At 39.1% G+C, this 24,221-nt stretch overlaps 3 protein-coding genes across 3 annotated transcripts in view; 2 read left to right on the forward strand and 1 right to left on the reverse strand.

The window, feature by feature from the left end:
- Moca-cyp (nuclear cyclophilin protein Moca-cyp) overlaps positions 1-3,245 on the reverse strand; it is an 80,306-nt gene extending 77,061 nt beyond the window's left edge. Inside the window, exon 1 of the mRNA XM_045746450.2 lies at positions 3,116-3,245. The gene's annotated coding sequence lies outside the window, so the exon portion shown is untranslated. The remainder of the gene's footprint in view (positions 1-3,115) is intronic.
- A 1,305-nt stretch (positions 3,246-4,550) lies between these two features.
- Positions 4,551-24,221, forward strand: part of LOC123760671 (carnitine O-palmitoyltransferase 1, liver isoform) — a 100,934-nt gene continuing 81,263 nt past the window's right edge. Inside the window, exons 1-2 of the mRNA XM_045746451.2 lie at positions 4,551-4,691; positions 19,879-20,511. Of these exons, the coding sequence (XP_045602407.1) occupies positions 20,384-20,511 (128 nt within the window). The 5' untranslated portion in view covers positions 4,551-4,691; positions 19,879-20,383. The remainder of the gene's footprint in view (positions 4,692-19,878; positions 20,512-24,221) is intronic.
- LOC138367219 (piggyBac transposable element-derived protein 4-like) lies at positions 17,087-19,918 on the forward strand. The gene is made up of 2 exons (XM_069328625.1): positions 17,087-17,481; positions 19,879-19,918. Exons 1-2 carry the CDS (start codon positions 17,087-17,089, stop codon positions 19,916-19,918), a joined length of 435 nt encoding a protein of 144 aa, XP_069184726.1.

Genomic DNA, 24,221 nt, shown 5'->3' on the forward strand with positions numbered 1-24,221 from the left:
TCACAATGGTAAAGTTGTTTGGGTTAGGTACATAGATTTGGAGATTGGGTAGCATTAGATTCAGTGCAATTTTAAAGCAACACGGTAGAAACTATGAGGATGAAATTAGGTACTTTTTAGTTTTGTTTTTGAATGAGGCAAAAGTTGGACTGCTTTTCAGTTCATTAGGGAGCGAGTTCCATATACTAGGTCCCTTTATTTGCATAGTGTGTTTACACAGATTAAGTTTGACTCTGGGGATATCAAAGAGATATTTATTTCTGGTGTGGTGATAATGGGTCCCATTACATCTGTCCAGGGAAAGTTTCAGAGCAGGATTAGCATTTAAGAACAGGGTTTTGTAAATGTAATTGACACAAAAAAATGTGTGGAGTGAGTTTATGTTTAGCATGTTTAGGGATTTAAACAAGGGGGGCCGAGTGATGTCTGAAAGCAGAATTTGTTATTATTCTCATAGCAGATTTTTGCTGGGTGATGATGGACTTGAGGGGGTTTGCAGTGGTTGAACCTCATTCACAGATACTGTACCATAATTAAGATAGGGATAGATTAGTGCATAATATAGTGAGATGAGTGCAGAGTTAGGTACATAATATCTGATTTTGGAGTGTATACCAACTGTTTTAGAGACTTTCTTAGTTATGTGTTGTATGTGGGTACTGAAGTTGAGTCTCTTGTCTAGGAATAGGCCAAGAAACTTTCCATCATTTTTATTACTGATGTTAACATTGTCTATCTGAAGCTGAATTGCATTTGCTCCCAAATTAGATGTAGTAGGTCTTTTCTGTTTAGTGTTAGTTTGTTGGTTGACATCCATAAGTGGACTTTTTTTTTTAGTTCATTATTAACAACATTATTTAGTGTGTTGGTAGAACAGCCTATTGACATAGCTCGGGTGCATAGGGGAATTGCGTAAAACCTTGGTTTGCGTCTCGGAGAGACTGCAGGATCTGTTGGTAAATCAGGATGATTTCCCGGTTGCAATTCTTTCACCATGTCATAGCTCAGTCGATTAAGGCAGCGTTTGGGATCCTCTCGGACGTAGGTTAGAACCCTCGTCACGGCCCTTGTGGATGTGTTCATTAGTGTGTGTGGGTTGGGGTTTGAGTAGATGAGGGTATCATCATCAGCAAACAATATAGGTTTAAGAATGTTAGAGACATTAGGCAGATCATTGATGTACAGTATATAAGAAATAGGAGAGGTCCCAAGATGCTGCCCTGTGGTAGTCCAATGGTTATTGGTAGAGTGGGAGAGGTTATGTCATCGATGGCTACACATTGGTATCTATCATTAAGATAGGATTGGATATAGTCCAGGGCAAGGCCTCAGATTCCATAATGATGGAGTTTACGTTAGAGGTAGTTGTGATTAACAGTATCAAAGGCCTTTCTCAGGTCAATGAAGAATCTAATCGGAAACTCATTTTTGTCAAGGGCTGAGTAAATTATATCAAGGAGACTAAAAATTGCATCGTTGGTACTCTTTTGGGAGCAGGCGCCAAACTGACGGGCTGAGTATGTCGAATTTTACTAGGTAGGAGTAGAGCTGTTTGTAGATAATTTTTTCAAATATTTTTTATAGTATTGGCCTATGATTATTTATGTCTGCCGGATTGCCTCCTTTATGGATTGGCGTTACTCGTGCTTTTTTAAGGACATCAGTGAAGCTGTGACACTCTAGAGATTTGTTGAACAGCAGAGCTATGGGTGACGCAAGGGCATGGGAGGCGCTCTTATATACAATGGATGGGATTTCACTGATGTTCCCAGCTTTGGTTTTTAGTGAGTGTATAATGGACACAACATCTGTCGGGCTGACTGGTGAAAGGAGAAGATAGTTTGGATAGCTGCTTGAGAAATATGTGTTGATATGTGTCCGAGTCTGTGGGATTTTTCTGGCAAGGTTAGCACCAACTTATGAAAAGAAGCTATTAAATTCATTTGCCATTTCTAAATCAGTTGATGGTGTATAGCCATCCTTAGTGTGTTTTATCTGGTTGTGTGAGTGTTGTTTAGTTCCTAGGATATTAGAGATGATTTTCCATGTGCTTTTCATGTTGCCTTTGCTTCTTTGAATCTATTCTCATTATATGAAAGTTTTGCTTTTCTTATGATACTGGTAAGCACTGATGAGTACCTTTTAACTACTTTTTTTGTAACTAGGCCAATCCTAAGTTTCTTTTCATATTCATGTTTGTCAGTTACTTGTTTGGTAAGGAGGGGGCAATGAGTGTTGTAGAGGCTTAGAGTTTTGGAGAGAAAGAGGTTAGCTAATGAATTTATATCCTGTGTATTATTGAATTCAGATTCCCAGTTAATATTGTGAAATGCATTTGAGAGGTTGCCTATACTGTAGCTGATTCACTGTGTAGCTTGAATGTATGTTTCTTGCTTTCTGGTGGTGTTATGTCCATGTTTGCCATGAGGAAGGTAGGATAGTGGTCAGTTGTTCTGTCATAGATTACCCCAGATGTAAGGGGAGCTGTTATGTTAGTCCATAAGTGACCCAAGGTAATAGCAGATGTTTGAGTGACTCGGGTGGGCTTGGTGATTGTGGGATTAGCATACAGTTCATACTGTTACGGAAAGTCAACTTGAGGGTTATTTTGAAGACCCAAGTCAATATGGAAGTTACCTCCTAGAATGATGTGATTTTTGTTGAGATTGTTATTTATGATAAGATTCCCTAGGTTATCTGAGAATGAAGCTATATTGGTATTGGGAAATCTATAGATGGCACCGATAGTCAAGGAGGATTTAAGGGATTTACATACCTACTTATAATTAAGTTAGATTAAGGTCTTGCCTGAAATGCTATGCGTGTTAGTGGCTTTGCAAAAAATGTTATATATTCTCACAAACCCAGTGTACTTTCTTGTATATATAAATAAATAAATAAATAAATAAAAAACATGACTCGTGATAAGGTTCGTCTTCCTAGTCATGTAAAGAATTCGCGATAAGAGAATCCATCTACTTAGCAACACTTCCTAATGCTAATATTGTTTCAGTAATGCACTTCATCATAAGATTCATGTTAATGCAAAATACTCCTCTAATCTTTCTTGGTGATGATTATATATTTAGCCAGCTTAGCCGAGCAAACCACTCACACTCCACACAGACTGCAGCTTGAGAATACTTGTTCCTCAGCACCAGCTGGAGGTGATACTCCAGCGCTTGCTAGCAGGATAGAAATTTTTCCTGAGCGCTAACTGGAGATGTCCAGAGGGACTAATCGCCTATAACCGTTTCGGATACCGTCGGTTCAGTACACTTAAAACACGTTCGTTCACAAACAAGTTTGTATACACGAACCCTTATTTATTTATTTATTTATTTATTTATTTTATTTATTTATTTATTTATATATATACAAGAAGGTACATTGGGGGTTAACAGAGAACATAGAGTTTAAGTTGAAATTACATTAATAAAAAAAAATAATAATAAAATGTTTATTCAGGTAAGGTACATACATACAAGAGATTTTACATAATTTGATCGATTAATAGATGGAGCTAGTACATACAATGCCTAAAGCCACTATTACGCAAAGCGTTTCGGGCAGGAAAAACATTAATGACTAAAACTTAATACTAATCGAGTATAAAGAATAAAATGTGTTGAGAACAAACAAAATAAAGATAAAAAATGGGGAAACATGGCTGAAAACGCAGCACAAATACAATTAGGTCGACAAACAGCGTTGTTTAAAAAAAAAAAAGAGACATGGATTGACAATAGGGGGGTAAGGTAGGTTACAGGGAATTTATTAGGTAGTGCTTCGTTTTTATCTTAAACTGGTTGAGGGAGGTACAGTCTTTAACATGGTTGGGAAGGTCATTCCACATTCTGGGTCCCTTGATTTGTAGAGCATTTCTAGTTTGATTAAGTCGTACTCTTGGAATATCAAAACTGAATTTATTTCTGGTATGGTGCTCATGGGATCTGTTACAACCTTCAATGAAGCTTTTGAGGTCAGGATTGGCATTACAGTTCAGCGTTTTATATATGTATAACACACATGAGAGAATGTACAGTGACTTAATATCTAACATATTCAGAGATTTAAGTGATATACCACTAGGAAGGTGGTATATGACTTTTCAGTGTGCAGGGTAAGAAAGGTGGTGATGCAATGATGCACTCTCCTTCCATGCATGAAGCCATATATCTGGGGGGTATAGCATGGTTCTTATTCTATGGAGGAGACGGTTTAGGACCATTCTCGAATGTTTTGCAAATGCAGCTAGTAAGGGAAATTGGGCGGAAAGCATTAACATTAGTGGAATTAGCAGGCGTTAGGTACAGAGACTGTGGATAGTTACCTATAAGACATCTGAACATTAGTACTAGAAGATGGAATAACCCTTTCCACTACCGCCCACAAGATGGGTATGGGGTGCATGATAAATGAACTAAACTAACATATGTTGGAGAGTATGTCCTAGCTCTCGTTCACATAGTTTACAATTGGAATGTTCATCATTGGGGATAAAGACATAGAAGATAAGATAAGAGGAGAGGAGAGAGAGAGGGGGGGGAGTTATGGGGGAGAGGGAGAGAGAGCATGAGAGGCGTGCGGGAGCTGAGGCGCGCTAATCAGCAAAGAACCGCGTTTACAAGTGGATTGTTTGGCTTAGGTTTCTCTATCTGCGCCTGGCACTCGACACGGCAAGTCTTCGGGTGAGTGGGTCATGTTCGGTCTCTTGACAGATAGCAAAAAAATGTTGTCGGTGATCGTTCTTTTTTTGTTCATTAATATATATTTTTTCTTTTAGTGATTACACCAATTTGGGTCGAATGTCATATAACAAACAAACGGCCGATTCTAAAAAAAGGCAGGAAGTACCACCCAAAGACTTGTCTTAGCCCCCAAACATATGCTCACTCCACACATTCTCTTGTGATACTGTATTTACATGTACAAAACCTTGTTACTAAATTCCTGATCTGAAACTTCCTAGATAGGTGAAACAACCCATGAGCATCACACCACAAATATCTCTGATATCCCCCAGAGTTAGTTAGTTAGTTTAGTTCATTTATTATGCACCCTATACCCATCCTGTGGGCGGTAGTGGAAAGGGTTACAGAGCACATAATGTGCTCAGGGACTGAAGCTCACGATTCATTTAGCTAAGCAAGTTATTCTTGATGAGCTAGTTACAAAATTAAATGCACATCGTAACATCAACAATGGGCTCGAGACAGACCACAAGTACAGTTTCTAAATTAAGCAACTGACATATGTGGAGAACTAGTGTCACAATTTGTTTATTCTGCTCACTGTCCCCCCCCCCCCTATCCAGTTGGCAGCAGTGGATAGTAATAATAATAATACTGTACTAATAATATTTATTAGTACCGAACCCAACCAATGCCAATACTAAAAATAACTCTCTGAGTGTCTGAGCCTAACCTAACTTAATCTAACCTTGTCCAAGGTGCTGTCTCTGCCTTACCATTTACCCAATGTTCTGTCATTTATATAAGTTCCTAAGTAATAATGAACAGCGTCCCACCAGGGGTTCCAAATTATGTTACGGCCCTCTCGGGTCGCAACTGGGTTCTTACTCTGATGTTGTTAGAGGAAGGGTATCCGGCTCCAAGCCAGTAGTGGCTTTCAAGGGATGTGATCCGTAACGCAAGTAAAATAAAAGGGGAAGGGAAAGAAAGGCAAAAACTTAATATTATAATTAACACCTTCACCAATAAATATATATAAGAAGATTACACGGGGGGGGTATAAACACTAGTATCTACACGGTTGTCTTCTTCTGAAGACTCTGGATCTTCACGGTGCCGAGCTCTTGGTGCTCTCGTGGCCTCACGACGAATCCTTCGAGAATGAGTCTACCCCGGCCACAGGCCAGCCAAAACACAGTTCCACTGGGGGCACCGCTGTGGAGGCCGTCAACCACAAGTCCAGCAGATGGCTGGCAGGTTCCGAATCAGCAACGCTGGTGAGGCCACTCCACGAGCGATACTAGGGTAGCGCCCTAGTCAGGAGCCTCGTGTGATACCACAGATCACTCTCCTTTCCGCAATACCCCAGTGGTTAAGCGTCTCCACCAGTCAGTCCCGGGTATGACAATCCTTCAACTGCCGCTTCACAGGCAGGGTAACACCACAGTGTTCATCCGGGAGGCGACTCACAGCTGCTGCAGCAAAACACTTGGTGTCGAGACAGCTGCCTTGGGTAGACTGACTCAACTTCCCTTACAGCAGTCCCAGGTCGACTCTGTAAGCAGACACGTCATCAATAACAGGGACACACTAAAGCACCTCACTTACAGGCTCAGACACAAACGCCCGACGTATCCACTCCATAGATGGCGTTGTCGTCTGAGCACCACCTCACCAGAGGTCAGCAGCGGCTGTGTTGTGAGCTGAACAGGACTGGAAACTGGCCCTCGTGGCCAGTACACCTCGTCCTCACCAGGTGTCGTCGTCCATTTGGAGGGGGTTTCGGGAGCTGACCCACAGATGGCGTGGTCGTCACTGCTCCAGGCCCGGACGCTGGATTCGGGTTCGTAACATCTGTCAAGTCTCCATGCACCTATGCAAGCATCTACCTCAGTATCATTGTAAAATTTTACTCTTAAATCTAATCTTACCCTATTCTTTTTAAATTTTAAATTGTACTGATTTATGTCATTTATTGAAATTAATTATTGATCTCATTTTGTTTTCTTAATTAAGTTCATACTAATTATAGGTTAAAAACTAAGCTAACTACCCTCATCTACTCTAACCCCAACCCACATACACTAAATAATGTTGTTAATAATGAACTAAAAAAAGTCCACTTATGGATGTCAACCAACAAACTAACACTTAACATACAAAAGACCTACTCCATCTTATTTGGAAGCAAATCTACAAATGCAATTCAGCTTCAGATAGATAATGTAAACATTAGCAATAAAAATGATGGGAAGTTTCTTGGCCTATTCCTAGACAAGAGACTCAACTTTAGCACCCACATACATAACTAAGAAAGTCTCTAAAATAGTTGGGATACTCTCCAAAATCAGATATCATGTACCTAACTCTGCTCTCATCTCTCTATATTATGCACTAATCTATCCCTATCTTAATTATGGTGTCTGTGCATGGGGTTCAACCACTGCAAGTCCATCATCACTCGGCAAAAATCTGCTATCAGAATAATAATAAATTCTGCTTTCAGACAACACTCAGCCCCCTTGTTTAACTCACTAAACATGCTAAACATAATCTCGCTACACAAATTCTCTTGTGTCAATTACATTTACAAAACCCTGTTCTTAAATGCAAATCCTGCTCTGAAACTCTCCCTGGACAGATGCAATAGGACCCATTATCACCACACCAGAAGTAAATATCTCATTGATATCCCCAGAGTCAAACTTAATCTGTGTAAACACTCTATGCAAATTGCAGTCTCCGTGGTGTAGTGGTAAGACACTTGCCTGGCGTTCCGCGAGCGCTATGTCATGGGTTCGTATCCTGGCCGGGGAGGATTTACTGGGCGCAATTCCTTAACTGTAGCCTCTGTTTAACGCAACAGTAAAATGTGTACTTGGATGAAAAAACGATTCTTCGCGGCAGGGGATCGTATTCCAGGGACCATACGATTAAGGACTTGCCCGAAACGCTACGTGTACTAGTGGCTGTACAAGAATGTAACAATTGTATATATCTCCAAAAAAAAAAAAAAAAAAAAAAAAGGGACCTAGTCTATGGAACTCGCTCCCTAATGAATTGAAAAGCTGTCCAACTTTTGTGACATTCAAAAACAAAACTAAAAAGTACCTAATTTCATCTTCATAGTTTTTTACCTTTTGCTTTAAAATTACAGTGTATCTATTGCTACCCAATCCTTATGTACCCAATCTGAACATCTTTACCATTGTGATCATTGCTGTCTTCTTATATGGGCTATCAATCTGCTGTATGGTGTCTATTAATCTTGTTTAAATTACCAATCAAGTTGTCAATGTAATCAATCAGAGCTTTAATATACCATTGTGCTTTACTTACTAATCTCTCTCATCTCATTTTTTTCTTGCAATGTATCTGTTATCATTTTATTAATTCTGCTAGAATTTACCTCCTTAAAATTATGTTAGATTAAGGACCTGCTCGAAACGCTGCGAGTACTAGTGGTTTTATAAGATTGTAAATACTATGCTATGTATTCTCATAAACCCAATGTACCTTCTTGTATATAAATAAATAAATTTAAAAGAAGGAGCAATGGGTTGTGAGAGTGATATTTTTACATTCTTGCAAAGCCACTTAACATTGAAATTGAAATAAGTTTATTTATTTATTTATTTATTTATTTATTTATGCATATACAAGAATGTACATAAGGAATGTGAGGATACAAATATGGTAATTACAGTCTTGTAAAGCCACTAGCACGCGCAGCATTTCGGGCAGGTCCTTAATCTAAGAAAATTTTAAGGAGGTAAATACTTGCAAAATTTATAGACAAAAAAATGATAACAGTTACATGAAATGAAAAAAAAAGAAGATGAGAGAAAATTGTAGGTACAGTATATTAAAGCACATAGGTAGCTAAGATTGATTGCAATGACAGCTTGAATGGTAGTTGACAAAAATTGGTAGGCACAATACAGCAGAAACAATATAAGATTGATTGCAATGACAGCTTGAATGGTAGTTGACAAAAATTGGTAGTCACAATACAGCATATGGCTAGCACATAAAAGAAGACAGCAATGAACACAATGATAAGGTTGTTTGATATTACATAAAAATTAGGAGATTGGGTAACACTAGGTACAGAGCAAATTTAAAGCTCAGTGTAGGAAACTAAGAAGATGAAGTTAGGTACTTTTTGGTTTTGCTTTTAAATAAGGCAAAAGTTTTACAGTTTTTCAATTCACTAGGGAGTGAGTTCCATAGACTAGGTCCCTTAATTTGCATAGAGTGTTTACACAGATTAAGTTTGACCCTGGGGATATCAAGGAGATATTTATTTCTGGTGTGGTGATAATGGGTCCTATTACATCTGTCCAGGGAGAGTTTCAGAGCATGGTTTGCATTTAAGAACAGGGTTTTGTAAATGTAGTTGACACAAGAGAATGTGTGGAGGGAGTTAATATTTAGCAAGTTTAGGGATTTAAACAAGGGAGCTGAGTGTTGTCTGAAAGCAGAGTTAGTTATTATTCTGATAGCAGATTTTTGCTGTGTGATGATGGGCTTGCAGTGGTTGAACCCCATGCACAGATACCATAATTAAGATAGGGGTAGATTAGTGCATAATATAGTGAGAGGAGAGCAGAGTTAGGAACATAATATCTGATTTTGGAGAGTATACCAACTGTCTTAGAGACTTTCTTAGTTATGTGTTGAATGTGGGTGCTGAAGTTGAGTCTCTTGTCTAGGAATAGGCCAAGAAACTTGCCATCATTTTTATTACTGATGTTAATGTTGTCTATCTGTAGCTGAATTGCATTTGATGATTTGCTTCCAAATAAGATGTAGTAAGTCTTTTCGATGTTTAATGTTAGTTTGTTCGTTGACATCCATAAGTGGACTTTTTTTAATTCATTATTCACAACATTATTTAGTGTATGTGGGTTGAGGTTTGAATAGATAAGGGTAGTATCGTCAGCAAACAATATAGGTTTGAGAATATTAGAGACATTAGGCAGATCGTTTATATATATAAGAAATAGAAGAGGTCCTAAGATGCTGCCCTGTGGCACTCCAACAGTAATTGGTAGAGTGGAAGAAGTTGTATCATTGATGGTTACATATTGGTGTCTGTCACTAAGATAGGATCGGATGTAGTCAAGGGCAAGGCCTCGGATTCCATAATGCTGGAGTTTAAGTAAGAGGTAGTTGTGATTAACAGTATCAAAGGCTTTTCTTAGGTCAATGAAGAGTCCAATCGGAAACTCATTTTTGTCAAGGGCTGAGTAGATAACGTCAAGGAGACTAATGATTGCATCGTTGGTGCTCTTTTGGGACCGGAAGCCAAACTGGCAGGGGCTGAGTATGTCGAATTTTACGAGGTAGGAATAGAGCTGTTTGTAAATAATTTTTTCAAATATTTTTGATAGAATGGGTAGATTTGATATTGGTCTATAATTGTTTAGGTAAAATATTATTAGGTAAATATTATTTATTTATTGTAATAAAATATTATTTAGGTAATTTATTGAGGTAAAATACACACAAAGGGATGAGGTAGCTCAAGCTATTCTCACCCCGTTCAGTACAACGTGTTAATACATACATAGACACACATCACAAACAATAAACATATTACCAAACATTCTGAGAGATAGCTACTTAACATGCATAGCATTTCGGGCAGATAGATTCTGCCCGAGGCCGAGGCGAGATTCTGGACCGAGATTCAAGGTCAAGGTAACACTTAGCAAACTGGGGATATTTGGCTAAGATTTCTGGCAGCAGATTATTTTGAATAAAATATTTACACATCTCTTGAACATTTGTCATAGAATTGTCTCTGAATTCGTGTATCTTTTCTCACTCCATCACATAGTGACGAAAGGTGTGTGAATAATTTTGTTGACACAGTTCACATTTTGTCAGGTCTATATCAGCAAATAATGAAAATTCTCAGAGATACTTGTAACCGAGTCTAAGCCGAGCAGCAGTAACTTCTAGAAGTCTGCTGATTTTCAAATCAAATTCTAATGTTTATTCAAGTAAAGTACATGCATACAAGGGGTGTGTTATAAATATGAGTATGTTCTATGGGGGGATCTAGTATTAAATGGATGTAAGGGCAGTAGTTAGAATAAAGATGTATCTCTAGCAGTGGAGATCAGTAAGGCCCGGCCCCCAAATAAAAATAACAGTGAATATTAATTGGCTACCAGATAATGTCAGTCTAGAGGTTGATCATAGATCTCCTACACAGGAAGAATGGATACTCCTTTAACTAACTAACTTATTTATTAACCCCTTAACAACCCCCCATATACATTCACACCAATAATAATAATTACTTTACCACACTATCTTACGTTAAAAGCCTTGGTCCACATAAGCAGGATACAAGGTTTACACTGAGAACAAGCTAGGGTAAAGTACTACTAGTGAAGAACTTGAAGCTTGAGTCAGCTTAGGGTAGGGAGACCACGTGGTTCCACTGGGACCCCTTTAGAATAACTAGGCATATAAACACTAGGAACACCTAATTCATACAAAGTATAATACTCTACACATTAGAACACGCCTATGCCAGACAATGTGGACACAATACAGTATACTTATCTTGGTAATTAGATACAGAAATAGAGAGACAAGAGGTAGAGGAGGAAGTTCTTTTTCACCACAACGCCAGCCCAGAGAAGGCAGACCGTCTCCAGTCTCCTTCCTCAGCTGCCTCGCTGCCGGCAGATTACCCAACTAATCGTACAGCAGCCCTATATCCAAATTTACTCAGATCTACTTTAACACTTTCTAATCATATGTAAACATAGTTGATGCTTATTTATTTACTTAATAATCAACCCCAAGCTCAGTCTTTAAATGCTCTTTGAGAAACAAGAATCGTCTTACGTCTGGCAGGGAAGGTACAAACAAATACACCTTTCCTTGCGTCCCACTACTATAAGGTAGTTTATTTAGCTCAATTTGACCTCTGGTTTCCAATTGAGGAACCAAGGGTCGTAACAGGGTGATACAAATATTGATGAGTTTATAGATAGAGCTAGTACATACAATGTCTAAAGCCACTATTACGCAAAGCGTTTCGGGCATTTTATTAGACGTGTAGCTCTTCTTGCACGATGGTATGATGATAAATGGAATTACTTGTGTTGATTTCACTTTGCCTCAAACCTACAAGATTTTGTTGACCTTCTGGTGTTGATTTCACTTTGCCTCAAACCTACAAGATTTTGTTGACCTTCTTGGTGTACTATTGCTCTCAGACTGCTTATTGACAATCCAAGGTTATACTCAATTTCTCCTTTAAAGGCAGATTCTTTGGCTAACTCATCTTGCTCTATCTTGCATCTAGCTCTATCTTGCATTTGGAGGCCAACATGAGATGGGGTCCACATGAAATGGACTCTGTTCCCATCATTAATAATTTTGTTGTATTTCAAATCAAATCAAATGTTTATTTAGGTAAGGTACATACATACAAGAGATTTTACAAAGAGTGATGGATTTATAGTTAGGGCTAGTACATACAATGCCTAAAGCCACTATTACGCAAAGAGTTTCGGGCATGAAAAACTTAAATGACTAAAGCTTAATACTAATTGAGCATAAAGAGTAAAATGAAAACATGGAATGAAAACATAGCTGAAAAAGCAGCACAAATACAATTCTGTTGACAAACAGCACTCTTTAAAAAAAACAGACATTGGTTGACAATAGAGGGGTAAGGTAGGTTACAGGGAATTTATTAGGTATAGCTTCGTTTTTATCTTAAACTGGTTGAGAGAGGCACAGTCTTTAACATGGTTGGGAAGGTCATTCCACAATCTGGGTCCCTTGATTTGTAGAGCATTTCTAGTTTGATTAAGTCGTACTTTAGGAATATCAAAACTGTATTTATTTCTGGTGTGGTGCTCATGGGTTCTGTTACAACCTTCTATGAAGCTTTTGAGGTCAGGATTGACATTACAGTTTAGCGTTTTATATATGTGTAATACACATGAGAGAATGTGCAGTGACTTAATGTCTAACATATTCAGAGATTTGAGTAGGGGTACCGAGTGATGTCTGGGGCCAGAGTTGGATATTGTCCTAATAGCAGCTTTGTGTTGAGTAATTAGAGGACGTAAATGATTTTGGGTAGTAGAACCCCAAGCACAAATACCATAGTTGAGATATGGATAGATGAGGGAGTAATAGAGAGTCATCAGGGCAGGGCGGGGTACATAATATCTGCTCTTAGAAAGAATGCCAACAGTTTTTTATTTTTTTTTTTTATATATTTAGAATGTGTCCCTGGTGTGTCTAGAATTTGTGTCTAGCTTCAGACATGAGCATGTTACATTTATGTCTTAGAGTTGAGAGCAATTAAGGATGATAGTCACTTACAATTAATGTATCAAGTTTGGAGACATACACATTTCAGTGCAAGAAGCAAGGCAAATAGTTCAGTCTGAAGGGTAGAGGCCCCAGTTTTTTATACGAACTCCCCACTCAAAATACAGTATAAGCCATTGCCCATTGTCAGGACAACTGCACTCCCAGCTGCACCCATGGGGTGGTGTAGGGTACCATCAGTGTACAGTATATGATTTGAGAGAGAGAGAATGCACTGTAGACAAAGCATTAATATGGCTTAAGGTGTTGAGCTTTGCCTCAAGACGAAGCTTGGTTTATATCCCCAGAGTCAAACTAAATCCATGCAAATAAAAGGACCCAGTCTACGGATCTCGCCCTGTAATGAATAAAAAATATTTCCAACCTATTCCTTATTCAAAAGTAAAACCAAAAAGTACCTAATGTCATCCTCATAGTGTCCTAACTTGTGCTTCAAACTCATGTTATCATTAGCAATAAAAATGAGGGAAAGTTCCTTGGCCTATACATAGACAAGGGGCTCAACTTCAGAACCCACATACAACACGTAGCCAAACAAATCTCAAAAATGGTCGGTATACTTTCTAAAATCAGATATAATGTTCCCCACCATGCTCTCCTCTTATTATACTACTTGCTAATCTATCCTTTTCTTACATATGGTATCTGTGCATGGGGTTCAACCACTGCATATTACCTCAAGCTCATCATCATTCGGCAAAAATCTGCTATCAGAACTATAACAAACTCTGCCTTCTTGTTGCAATATTTCAGGAAATTAGGGAAGACAAGAGCAGTCATTGACACACGAAGGCCAGAAAGCACGAGTATAAAGACCTATGACATGTTTAGAACGGAGAATTATATGTACGGGTGGCATAAAACATCCACTAGACAGTGTGATATTGTAATTAGGCTTGGACAAATAATTGAAAATATATTTGTGGCAACACGCGGTGCTTGAATGGCCCGTGTGACCGTGTCTGGGAGCTTCACGCACGGGCGACCAGCCCCTGATAACGTCAGAGCGCACCTTGTCCATGTCCCCACAGCCAAAGTAAGTGGAAATTGGTATTTATTTTTACATAGATATGTTCAGGGAAGGGAATTTATAATTTTAAAAAGAAAATAATTTTTTGGGAATACTTAATTTCATGCGCACAGGGGGAATGTCACAGTAAACTCGGCGCATCACAGTAGTTAAAGGTAAGGTCTTCTGACTTGAGTACACCCAAATCCTTTACTTTGCCTTTTCGTTCTATGTTATGATTTGACCGAGTTTTATTCGTGGTTTCAATTTTTATTTTTTCATTTTTTTCCGTAGTGCATGAGCTGGAACTTATCTTCGTTAAACACCATATTATTTTCTGTAGCCCATAGAAAGACCTGATTTAAATCTGATTGGAGGTTTGCCGTGTCCTCTATGTTGTCTACTCATAAAAATCCTAGTGTCATCTGCAAAGGATGATACAGTACTATAGATTGTGTTCTTGTCTATGTCCGATATGAGAATGAGAAAAAGTACTGGAGCAAGCACACCCTGGGGGACTGAGCTCTTCAGTTGATGGACCGGATTTTATTTTGTTAACTATTACACATTGGATTCTGTTAGTTGGGAAATTGTAGATCCTGTAGATTGTAGAAATTAATCAGTGGTTAAAGTAGTTACATTACTTTACAATCTTGTCACAAATCTAATTGCAAATTCCAGATACAATAACACAAAAGTCTTACTTGTAATATTCCGGGAACATAACAAACTCTGCTTTCAGACAACACTCGGTCCCCTTGTTTAACTCCCTATACATGCTAAACATAATCTCTCTCCGCAAATTCTCTTGTGTCAACTACATTTACAAAACCCTGTTCTTAAATGCAAATCCTGCTCTGAAACTTTCCCTGGACAGATGTAATAGGACCCATTATCACCACACCAGAAATAAATATCTCTTTGATATCCCCATAGTTGAACTTAATCTGTATAAACACTTTATGCAAAAGGGGCCCAGTCTATGGAACTCACTCCCTAATGAATTGAAAAGTTGTCCAACTTTTGCATCATTCAAAAACAAAACTAAAAATACCTAATTTCATCTTCATAGTTTTTTATCTTGTTGCTTTAAAATTGCACTGTATCAAGTGCTACCCAATCTTTATGTACCCAATCCGAACAACTTTACCATTGTGATCATTGCTATCTTCTTATATGTGCTATCAATTTGCTGTATGGTGCCTATTAATCTTGTTTAAATAACCAATCAAGCTGTGAATGTAATCAGTCAGCGCTTTAATATACCAATGTGCTTTAATATGCTGTACTTACTAATCTCTCTCATCTCATTTTTTTCTTGCAATGTATCTGCTATCATTTTATTAATTCTGCTAGAATTTACCTACCTAAAGTTCTGTTAGATTAAGTACCTGCCCGAAACGCTGCGAGTACTAGTGGCTTTACAAGACTTTAAATACCATGGTATGTATTCTCACAAACCCAATGTACCTTCTTGTATATAAATAAATAAATAATAAATAACATCAACAAAATCTTGTAGACTTGAGGGAAAGTGAAATTTACACCAGTTCCTCCATCTATCATCATTCTATTATGCAGGAAGAACCGCACGCCCATGGGTCATCCAATAAGGTTAGTAGACTTCTAGATGTCACCACTACTAGTCTTGGACTTGGCTACAAGTACCTCTGGGAGTTTGTAACATCTGCTGATGTAGATTTGACTAAATGTAAACTCTGTCAGCAGAACTATTTGCATACTTTGTGTCATTGCATAATGGAATGTGAAAAAATTGCGGAATTCAGAGATAACGCCATCAATGGAGTCCAATAAATGTGTAAGTACTTCATTTATAGTGATGTACTGCCAGGAATCTTAGCCAAGTATCCAAAATTTGCATACTGTAGGTAATGCCTGCATAGGACTGTAAAGTTTTGTGGGTGTGGAGCAAGACTAGTAACTGTGATGATGTAAAGTGCCTTGTATAGTGACTGTTGTGAGCCTCTTGTTGAATCACTTGTGTTATTAATTTAACACTTTCGCGCTATCTGGACGCGCCGGCGCGTCCTGTTTCGTCTAACGTAAACGCATAGTGGACATAAAGTTATGTCCTCTTTTAAAATATTTGTATAAAATTCAATTTTAATCCGATTTCATTGGGGTTTGTTTCAAACGACGCGCCATGAAGTTCTCTTTCTCACCACTAGGCTGCCTGGCGCGTCGGCCTACCCGGTCACGTGACGGGCCCATTGTTTTCGTGTCACGTGTCGTGAGTCGGTCACGCTCCCCTTGCGCGCCAAACTCGAGCATTTTTACCCGTTTCCGTGTGGATTATACCCAATTACTTCATCAAAAATGGATCAAGGTCAAGGCCCAAGCACTTCTACGCCCAAGGAAGCCTCCAGGTCATCGAGAGTGGACAAAATAACCCAAATTTTTAAGAAGTGGAGCGGAGTGAAGCTCACACCAACGAAAATTCCAGGCCTTGTGGAGGATTTATCAGAAGCTGAAGGTGATGCAGAGGTATTGGAGGAAGATTTTGGAACCCACAACGATTATAGTGTACCTAGAGCTAGAGGGAATGATACGGCAACGAGTGATGAGGAGACTGAGGCCCTCACCGAGGAAGAGGAGGCACCGCGACCCCCTCCTCCTCCTCCATCTCGGCGCACACGTGGTGCATCTAGGCTACCTAGAAAAGTAGCTACCAGACATGTTACTCGTCGTAGGAACACGACAAATTGCGCCAAGTGATTCTGAAAGTATAAGTGATGAGGAAAGTGATGAGGATTCATTCGAGCCTGCTAAAAGGCGTACACGTACAGTACGTACTCGGCAGGCTGGGGCTGGTGAGGGCTGGAGTCGTAGCAATACTTCTCCAGTTGTTGATGATTTTACTGGAAATCCTGGACTGAAAATTCCCAAGCCTACTAGTGCACTGGCTTATATTCAATTGTTCATCACGCGTGCCCTCCTTGAGTTCTTTACCGTTGAAACAAATTTGTACGCCTCGCAGTTATTCCGGATGGCCAATGAAAATGTATCAGATATTTGGACCCCAGTGAAGGTGAGTGAAATGGCGCGATTCCTAGGACTGTTCATATTGATGAGCATAATTAGGCTCCCAACTATGAGGATGTATTGGCAAACAGCAAAGCCATGGCATGCTCGTTTCTTCAGCTTGTTCATGCCGTCCAGACGATTCCAGCATATAAACCAGTTTTTCCACACATTCAATACCAATGCAGTGCCCGTGAACAATCGTGATAAGTTGATAAAAGTGAGACCAGTGATGGATTACTTGAAAGAGAGGTTTGCTCAAGTTTACATCCCCAAGAAAGAGTTGTGTTTGGATGAGGGTACAATGCCATGGCGAGGCCGACTATCCTTCAAAGTGTACAATCCAAACAAACCAGACAAGTATGGTGTGAAACTTTATATGCTTGCTGAATCTGTCTCTGGGTACATATATGACTTTGACGTATACTCAGGTATTGGTAAGACGATAGTGGATACAGTAACGGGGTTGATGCAGCCTTTAGTGAACCAGGGTTACCATTTGTACATGGATAATTACTACAACTTGGTTACCCTGACAGAAACATTGAGAGAACTTGGGGTGTACACATGTGGCACAATTAGAATGCTACGTGGCGCCCCAAAGGTATTGCAAGCTCTAGCCAAGGGTAAACTTCCACTGGATACCACAGTATACCGCCGCAAAGATAATACCTTCATTCTCCTGTGGAAAGACAAGCGAGTGGTTTCAATCATTACCAACATCCACAATGCAGATACTCAGCGAGTTCAGCGAAGGAAGCGAATTCGCAACCGAGACGGAACAAGTGGAATACAACAGGTAACAGTGAACAAACCGACTGCAATTTGCGAGTACTATAAGTTCATGAAAGGTGTGGACCACTTCGATCAAATGGTTAAATATTACCATTTTACCAGGAAAACTCACAAGTGGACCAAAAAGATTACCTTTTATTTCCTGCAAATGGCATTGCATAATGCCTATGTTTTGTACAAATACAACACAACTGATCGAAAAAAGCTAACATTGCTACAGTTCCACGAAGTGGCAATCTGGGCCCTATTGCACTGGGACACAGAGGAGTGGCCTAAAACAACATCATCATCTCAACACTTGCGGCACGCTCCAGACATAAATGATGACACAGCTCCTGCCAATGCTGACGCCATGCCAACTCCCGGACCATCTGGTGTGAGGCGGCCTTTGTTCACTACACCACCTCAAGATGAAGCAGACAACGAATCTGAACCCGACATGTCTGCCACACTGACAGTTGACGAAACTGTTTTATCAGATGAATCTGACTCTCCTGCAACTCCTGTTACACCACCAGCGAGAAGACCTGGCCGCCCTATTGTTGATTCAGAAAATCGCATGAACTACAAACTGAAACATGAAATTTACAGACTGCCCAAACGTCTCAAGTGTCATGCATGCGCACGGTCCGGTAAAAGGAAGGACACGAACTATGGATGCAAGACCTGTGGTGTTGCACTCTGTGTTGTTCCCTGCTACACCAATTACCACCGGAAACAGGTGTATTGGGTGGTGAAGAAGTAACCACCCGCAACAGCTTCACTCCACCTACAAACCATCTGTTGAGCAACTTCAGGAATGAAGAACCTGAAGAAGGTGGAGTGAAGAACAAATGCTCAACTTACTGTTCCACAACCAGCCTTCCCTTGGTAAGTACACCTATTTGGTCCAAGTTTGTGTAGTATAATTTAGCTCATAGAACATTCTATTGCGAAAACATTGCCACAAAAATGAATGACATACATACAATAATAATATCAGAACAGTGAAATAAGTATAAACTTTCAAAGCAACGTTTCGCGCGTGTGTCGTCCGGTCGCCGTTACCGGGTAACAGTGCGCCCACTTCCCACACTCTTGCAGGTGGGCCGGGACCATTATTCTACGATTATATTCATATCACCGTGTTGGGAATTTTATTGGGAGTCCATTGATACCAAAATTAAGGCTGTAGGACAATTGTAGAGGTGATAATAATCCCAAGAGTAAAAACATTTTGTTGCTGTTGAGCGCTCACGGCGACTCATCTTCGTAGTTATTTATTTCATGCTGGTATCTCTATAGCTTTCGTGACTTTTCTTACTGATGTTCTTCTAGAGAATTTTATTGCGAACACGTTGGTACCAAAACGAAATACGTAGCATGAAAACTAAGGTCAGAAAAGTAAAAAGAGTATACACATTTTTGTTTTTACGCTTAAGCGATAAAAACGCCGCGCGCACATACGGTTGGCTGAGTGACCTTCGCCGAGAGCGCGAAAGTGTTAAAAGATTATTGTTGTGTGTGTGTGTGACAATGTGCACAACTGCACATTGCAGTTGTGCTGCAATGTGTGCTCATGTGCACAACTAGCCACTGCTCTGCCAGAAATTCCAAATGTCTTTTCCTTACAAATCAACACATTTGGGTTAACACTTAACACATTCTTCCAAAAAGAACCCCTATTTTACAATTTTCCTTTTTAGGCTTATCAGGGTTCAGTTCTGTGGTAGTCTCCATCCAGATCACTCAAATACTGTAACTTTTAATGTAAAGCTATAAAACTTGGATATTTGCTTGTGAGGGAGCTCCATTAAGATGGAGGATTAATGAATGCTTAGGCCGATCCTGCACATTGTAAGTTCTGGGTTTTAATATTAATCAAAGATCTGTCATGTTTGTTTTAATTATAGAAGCTTGTATTTAAAGTTAGGATTCAGCCATTTGAAATTTTATGCATAGATATTATTTTTATATTCACAGGTGTACTGTTGAAGAAAAACAAGCAGAGAGAGATGGTTGAAAACACAAGGTGTATCCCAAGTGGTATCAGAAACAGCGAAGAACCTCATATATATTAAAAAGTTAATGTTGGTAAATTAGCAACAATTAACAGTGATTGTTGCTCCGTCATCAGCAGACTGGGTGATTTTTAGTTTAGCAGTAAAGTGAATGAAATTGAAAACAAAGAAAACTGTGGCACAGGATCCAATTAATTTGCAGTAGAGATGCCAAAACTAATGTTACTTATACAGTACTGTAATAAGTTTGGTTCTCTTCACTTAAAACATCAGAAACAGCAGTTGCAATAGTGTCAAAAGTAAAGCAGACAAGAACATCATTGAGAGAAAGAATAGTGTCAACAACACCAGAGCGGGTGTGTGGCAAAAGGTTCATGTGCCTTGATTGACTTGATCAGTGATAAGTTGCCTGAGCAGAAGAGTAAATAGTTCAGCGTTGACAGCTGGATTTGGGTGACTAGACAATCATGGCAGAAGCTCGTAGTGCTGTGGCAACACCCAGGGTCCAGATAAAGGACCTGGGCACCACTGATTCCTTTGTTGACTTCCTTAAGTTTTATCGCCAGATGATCATCAGAAATTACTTTCGCTTTCGGTGAGTACTGTATTGTGTACATGTGCATGGTAGTATATATCGAGCTACTTCGAAGTCATCATGGATGCTCATGACATATTGGGAATACATTTGTCACAAAATTATCAATAATCATTATGATATAATAGATATACAGTACATAATATATAAGAAAATCAAATTAATTTCTCGTGTATACTGTACTCTTCAATATGATTCTTCCTCGATTATAAATACTGTACTTTATAATTGTCTTTATATATAATTATAAAGATATTAATAGATAGAATATAAGATAGAGGTATTAATCAGATAAGATATTAATAAGATAGAAGATTGGGAGTCCATAATCATTTTTGGGTGTTTAGAAAAGATAACACTAGCTAGGATAAACAGAGTAACAAAAGATGAACAAATCATTGAGAAGATAGTAGGTTTAGGAGAAAGCATCACAACAAAGAAAAATATCAGTGATGTCAGACATTTAATGTTAGTATGTAGTTCAAAGAATATTGGACTCGACTTACTATGTACACACTGTAATGCACATTACTGTGTATGTGTAATTACGTAAGTGTAGTTACAGGATGAGAGCTACGCTCGTGGTATCCTGTCTCCCCAGCACTCTTTGTCATATAATGCTTTGAAATTACTGACAATTTTGGCCTCCACCACCTCACCTAACTTGTTCTAACCATCTACCACTCTGTTTACAAAAGTGAATTTTCTTATATTTCTCCGGCAGCTTTGTTTCGTTAGTTTAAATCTATGACCTCTTGTTCTTGAAGTTCCGGGTCTCGGGAATTCTTCCCTATCAATTTTATCGATTCCTGTTACTATTTTGAACGTAGTGATCATATCGCCTCTTTTTCTTCTATCTTCTAGTTTTTTCATATTAAATGCCTCTAACCTCTCCTCGTAGCTCTTGTCCTTCAGTTCTGGGAGCCACTTAGTGGCATGTCGTTGCACCTTTTCCAGTTTGTTGATGTGCTTCTTAAGATATGGGCATCATACAACCGCTGCATATTCCAGCTTTGGTCTAACAAAAGTCGTGAACAATTTCTTTAGTATTTCTCCATACATGTATTTAAAAGCAATTCTGAAGTTAGAAAGTGTAGCATAGGCTCCTCGCACAATGTTCTTAATGTAGTCCTCTGGTAACAGTTTTCTATCTAGAACCACCCCTAGATCTCTTTTCTTTGTCAAAATTCTTTAAAGATTTCTCACATAATTTAGAGGTTGTGTGGGGTCTATGTTCTCCAATTCCACATTCCGTAACATGGCATTTATTCACATTAAATTCCATCTGCCAAGTATTGCTCCATATACTTATTTTGTCCAGGTCTTCTTGAAGGGCATGACAATCATCTCGGTTTCTTATCTTCCCTATTATCTTAGCATCATCAGCAAACATGTTCATGTAATTCTGTATTCCATCTGGTAGATCGTTTATGTAGACAATGAACATTACCGGTGCAAGAACTGAACACTGTGGTACTCCACTCGTGACATTCCTCCAATCCGATACCTTGCCTCTGATTACGGCCCTCATTTTTCTGTCAGGAAATTTTTCATCCATGTTAGAAGCTTACCTGTCACCTCTCCAATATGTTCCAGTTTCCAGAACACCCTCTTATGGGGGAACTCTGTCGAAAGCCTTTTTTAGGTCCAGATAGATGCAGTCAACCCAACCATCTATTTCCTGTAAAATCTATGTGGCTCGATCATAAAAGCTGAGTAAGTTCGTTACACAGGATCTTCCAGATCGAAAACCATACTGTCTATCTGATATTATATCGTTTTCCTCCAGGTGTTCTATCCATTTAGTTTTAATTATTTTTTCCAATATTTTGACTGTTACACTTGTCAATGATACAGGTCTATAATTAAGGGGGTCATCCCTGCTTTCACTTTTGTAGATTGGAACTATGTTAGCCTCTTTCCACACATCAGCTACAACTCCTGTAAACAGGGATGCCTGAAAAATCAGTTGAAGTGGAATGCTGAGCTCAGGTGCACATTCTCTCGGAACCCATGGTGAAACTCCATCTGGACCAACTGCTTTATTCTTACTGAGCTCCTTGAGCATTTTTTCCACTTCGTCTCTAGACACCTCTATGTGTTCTATGTTGTTCTCTGGAATTCTTATTGTGTCTGGTTCCCTGAAGATTTCATTTTGTACAAACACACTTTGGAACTTTTCGTTTAGTGTTTCACACATTTCCTTTTCATTTTCCGTGAATCTATTTCCCATTTTTAACCTCTGAATATTATCCTTTACCTGCAATTTGTTGTTTATGAATTTATAGAATAGACCTGGTTCTGTTGTACATTTGTCTGCAATCCCTTTTTCAAAATTTCTTTCTGCCTCTCTCCTCACTGCCGTGTAGTTGTTTCTTGCATCTTTGTATCGCTGGTATGTTTGGGGGTTTGGCCTCTTCCTGTATTGATTCCATTTTTGTGTCTTTTGGTCTCTGGCCGTCTCGCAATTTCTGTTGAACCAATCCTATTTCCTAGTTCTGCATCTCTATTTTGGTATAAATTTTTTTGTGCCTTTATCATATATTTCACAAAACTTGACATACATCTCATTCACTTCCTTGCCTAGCAACAAGTCTGTCCAATTATACTCACTAAAAATTTCTAAGGTCGCCATAATGTCTTCTCCTGAAGTCAGTTTTTTCAACTGTTTCAACCTCCTTATTTTCTTCCAGATTGTAACGCATTGCATACTTTATTCCCAAAAAGACATGGTCACTTTTACCCAAGGGAGAAATGTACTGAATGTCAAATATCTCTTCCTCCTTCCTGGTAAATATTAAATCTAACATGGAGGGAACGTCCCGTTCCCTCATCCTCGTAGCTTGTTTAACATGTTGATACAAGAATGTTTCCAGGATCAGGTCTACAAATCTACAGGTCCAAAAATCTTCTGTTTTAGCTTCATATGCTTCCCAGTCTATGGATTTCAAGTTGATGTCGCCGACTATCAACAGTCGTGATCTATCGTTATCCGCTCTCGCTATAATAGTAGTGTGGAGGAAGTGGGTATTGTGGTACAAAATAACAGCAATATTGCAGAGACAGGTAATGTAAACAATGAGAGCAACAGTGAGACAGAGTGCATAAATGAAGGAATTGGGACGAAAGACGGAGATGGCTCCAATAAAGAGGTAGACAAGACAGGCTCAGGTATAAATACCTTGAAAAACTAAAAAAATGAACATATTTGCAAATTCTACACTCAAGAAATATGCAATTATGGAAAATTAGGAGCAAAATGCAATTTTCTGTATCCTCGAAAATGCAGGAACATGTTGGCGAGGGGTACATGCCATTTTCGAACAGGGTGTAGATACTTCCACCCTAAATTATGTCAATTTTCAATTAGGGACAAAAAATGCTACAATCTTCAGTGTCTGGAATTCCATGTGAGAGGTACACAGCGTTATAGACGGGAAGATCAATATGACACTACTGGAAATTTTTTAGAGGAAGGTAGAAACAGAGTAGAAAATATAAGAGAGGAACAGTCAGATCGAACCACTACAGGATTACAGAGGGGGAGGGAGATACCCACAAGACTGGAATACAAATTATCAACAAGCGCACAGGTACTACACCACACAACATTCGTCCTACTACCAAAACTGGACGAATCACTTCCAAACCAACACAACCTGGACCTGGGTAGAGTGGGGGGGAGAACTACCAAAGCCCACCAGAAGTGA

The sequence above is a fragment of the Procambarus clarkii genome, chromosome 21 (assembly GCF_040958095.1).
Source record: "Procambarus clarkii isolate CNS0578487 chromosome 21, FALCON_Pclarkii_2.0, whole genome shotgun sequence".
NCBI lineage: Eukaryota > Metazoa > Arthropoda > Malacostraca > Decapoda > Cambaridae > Procambarus > Procambarus clarkii.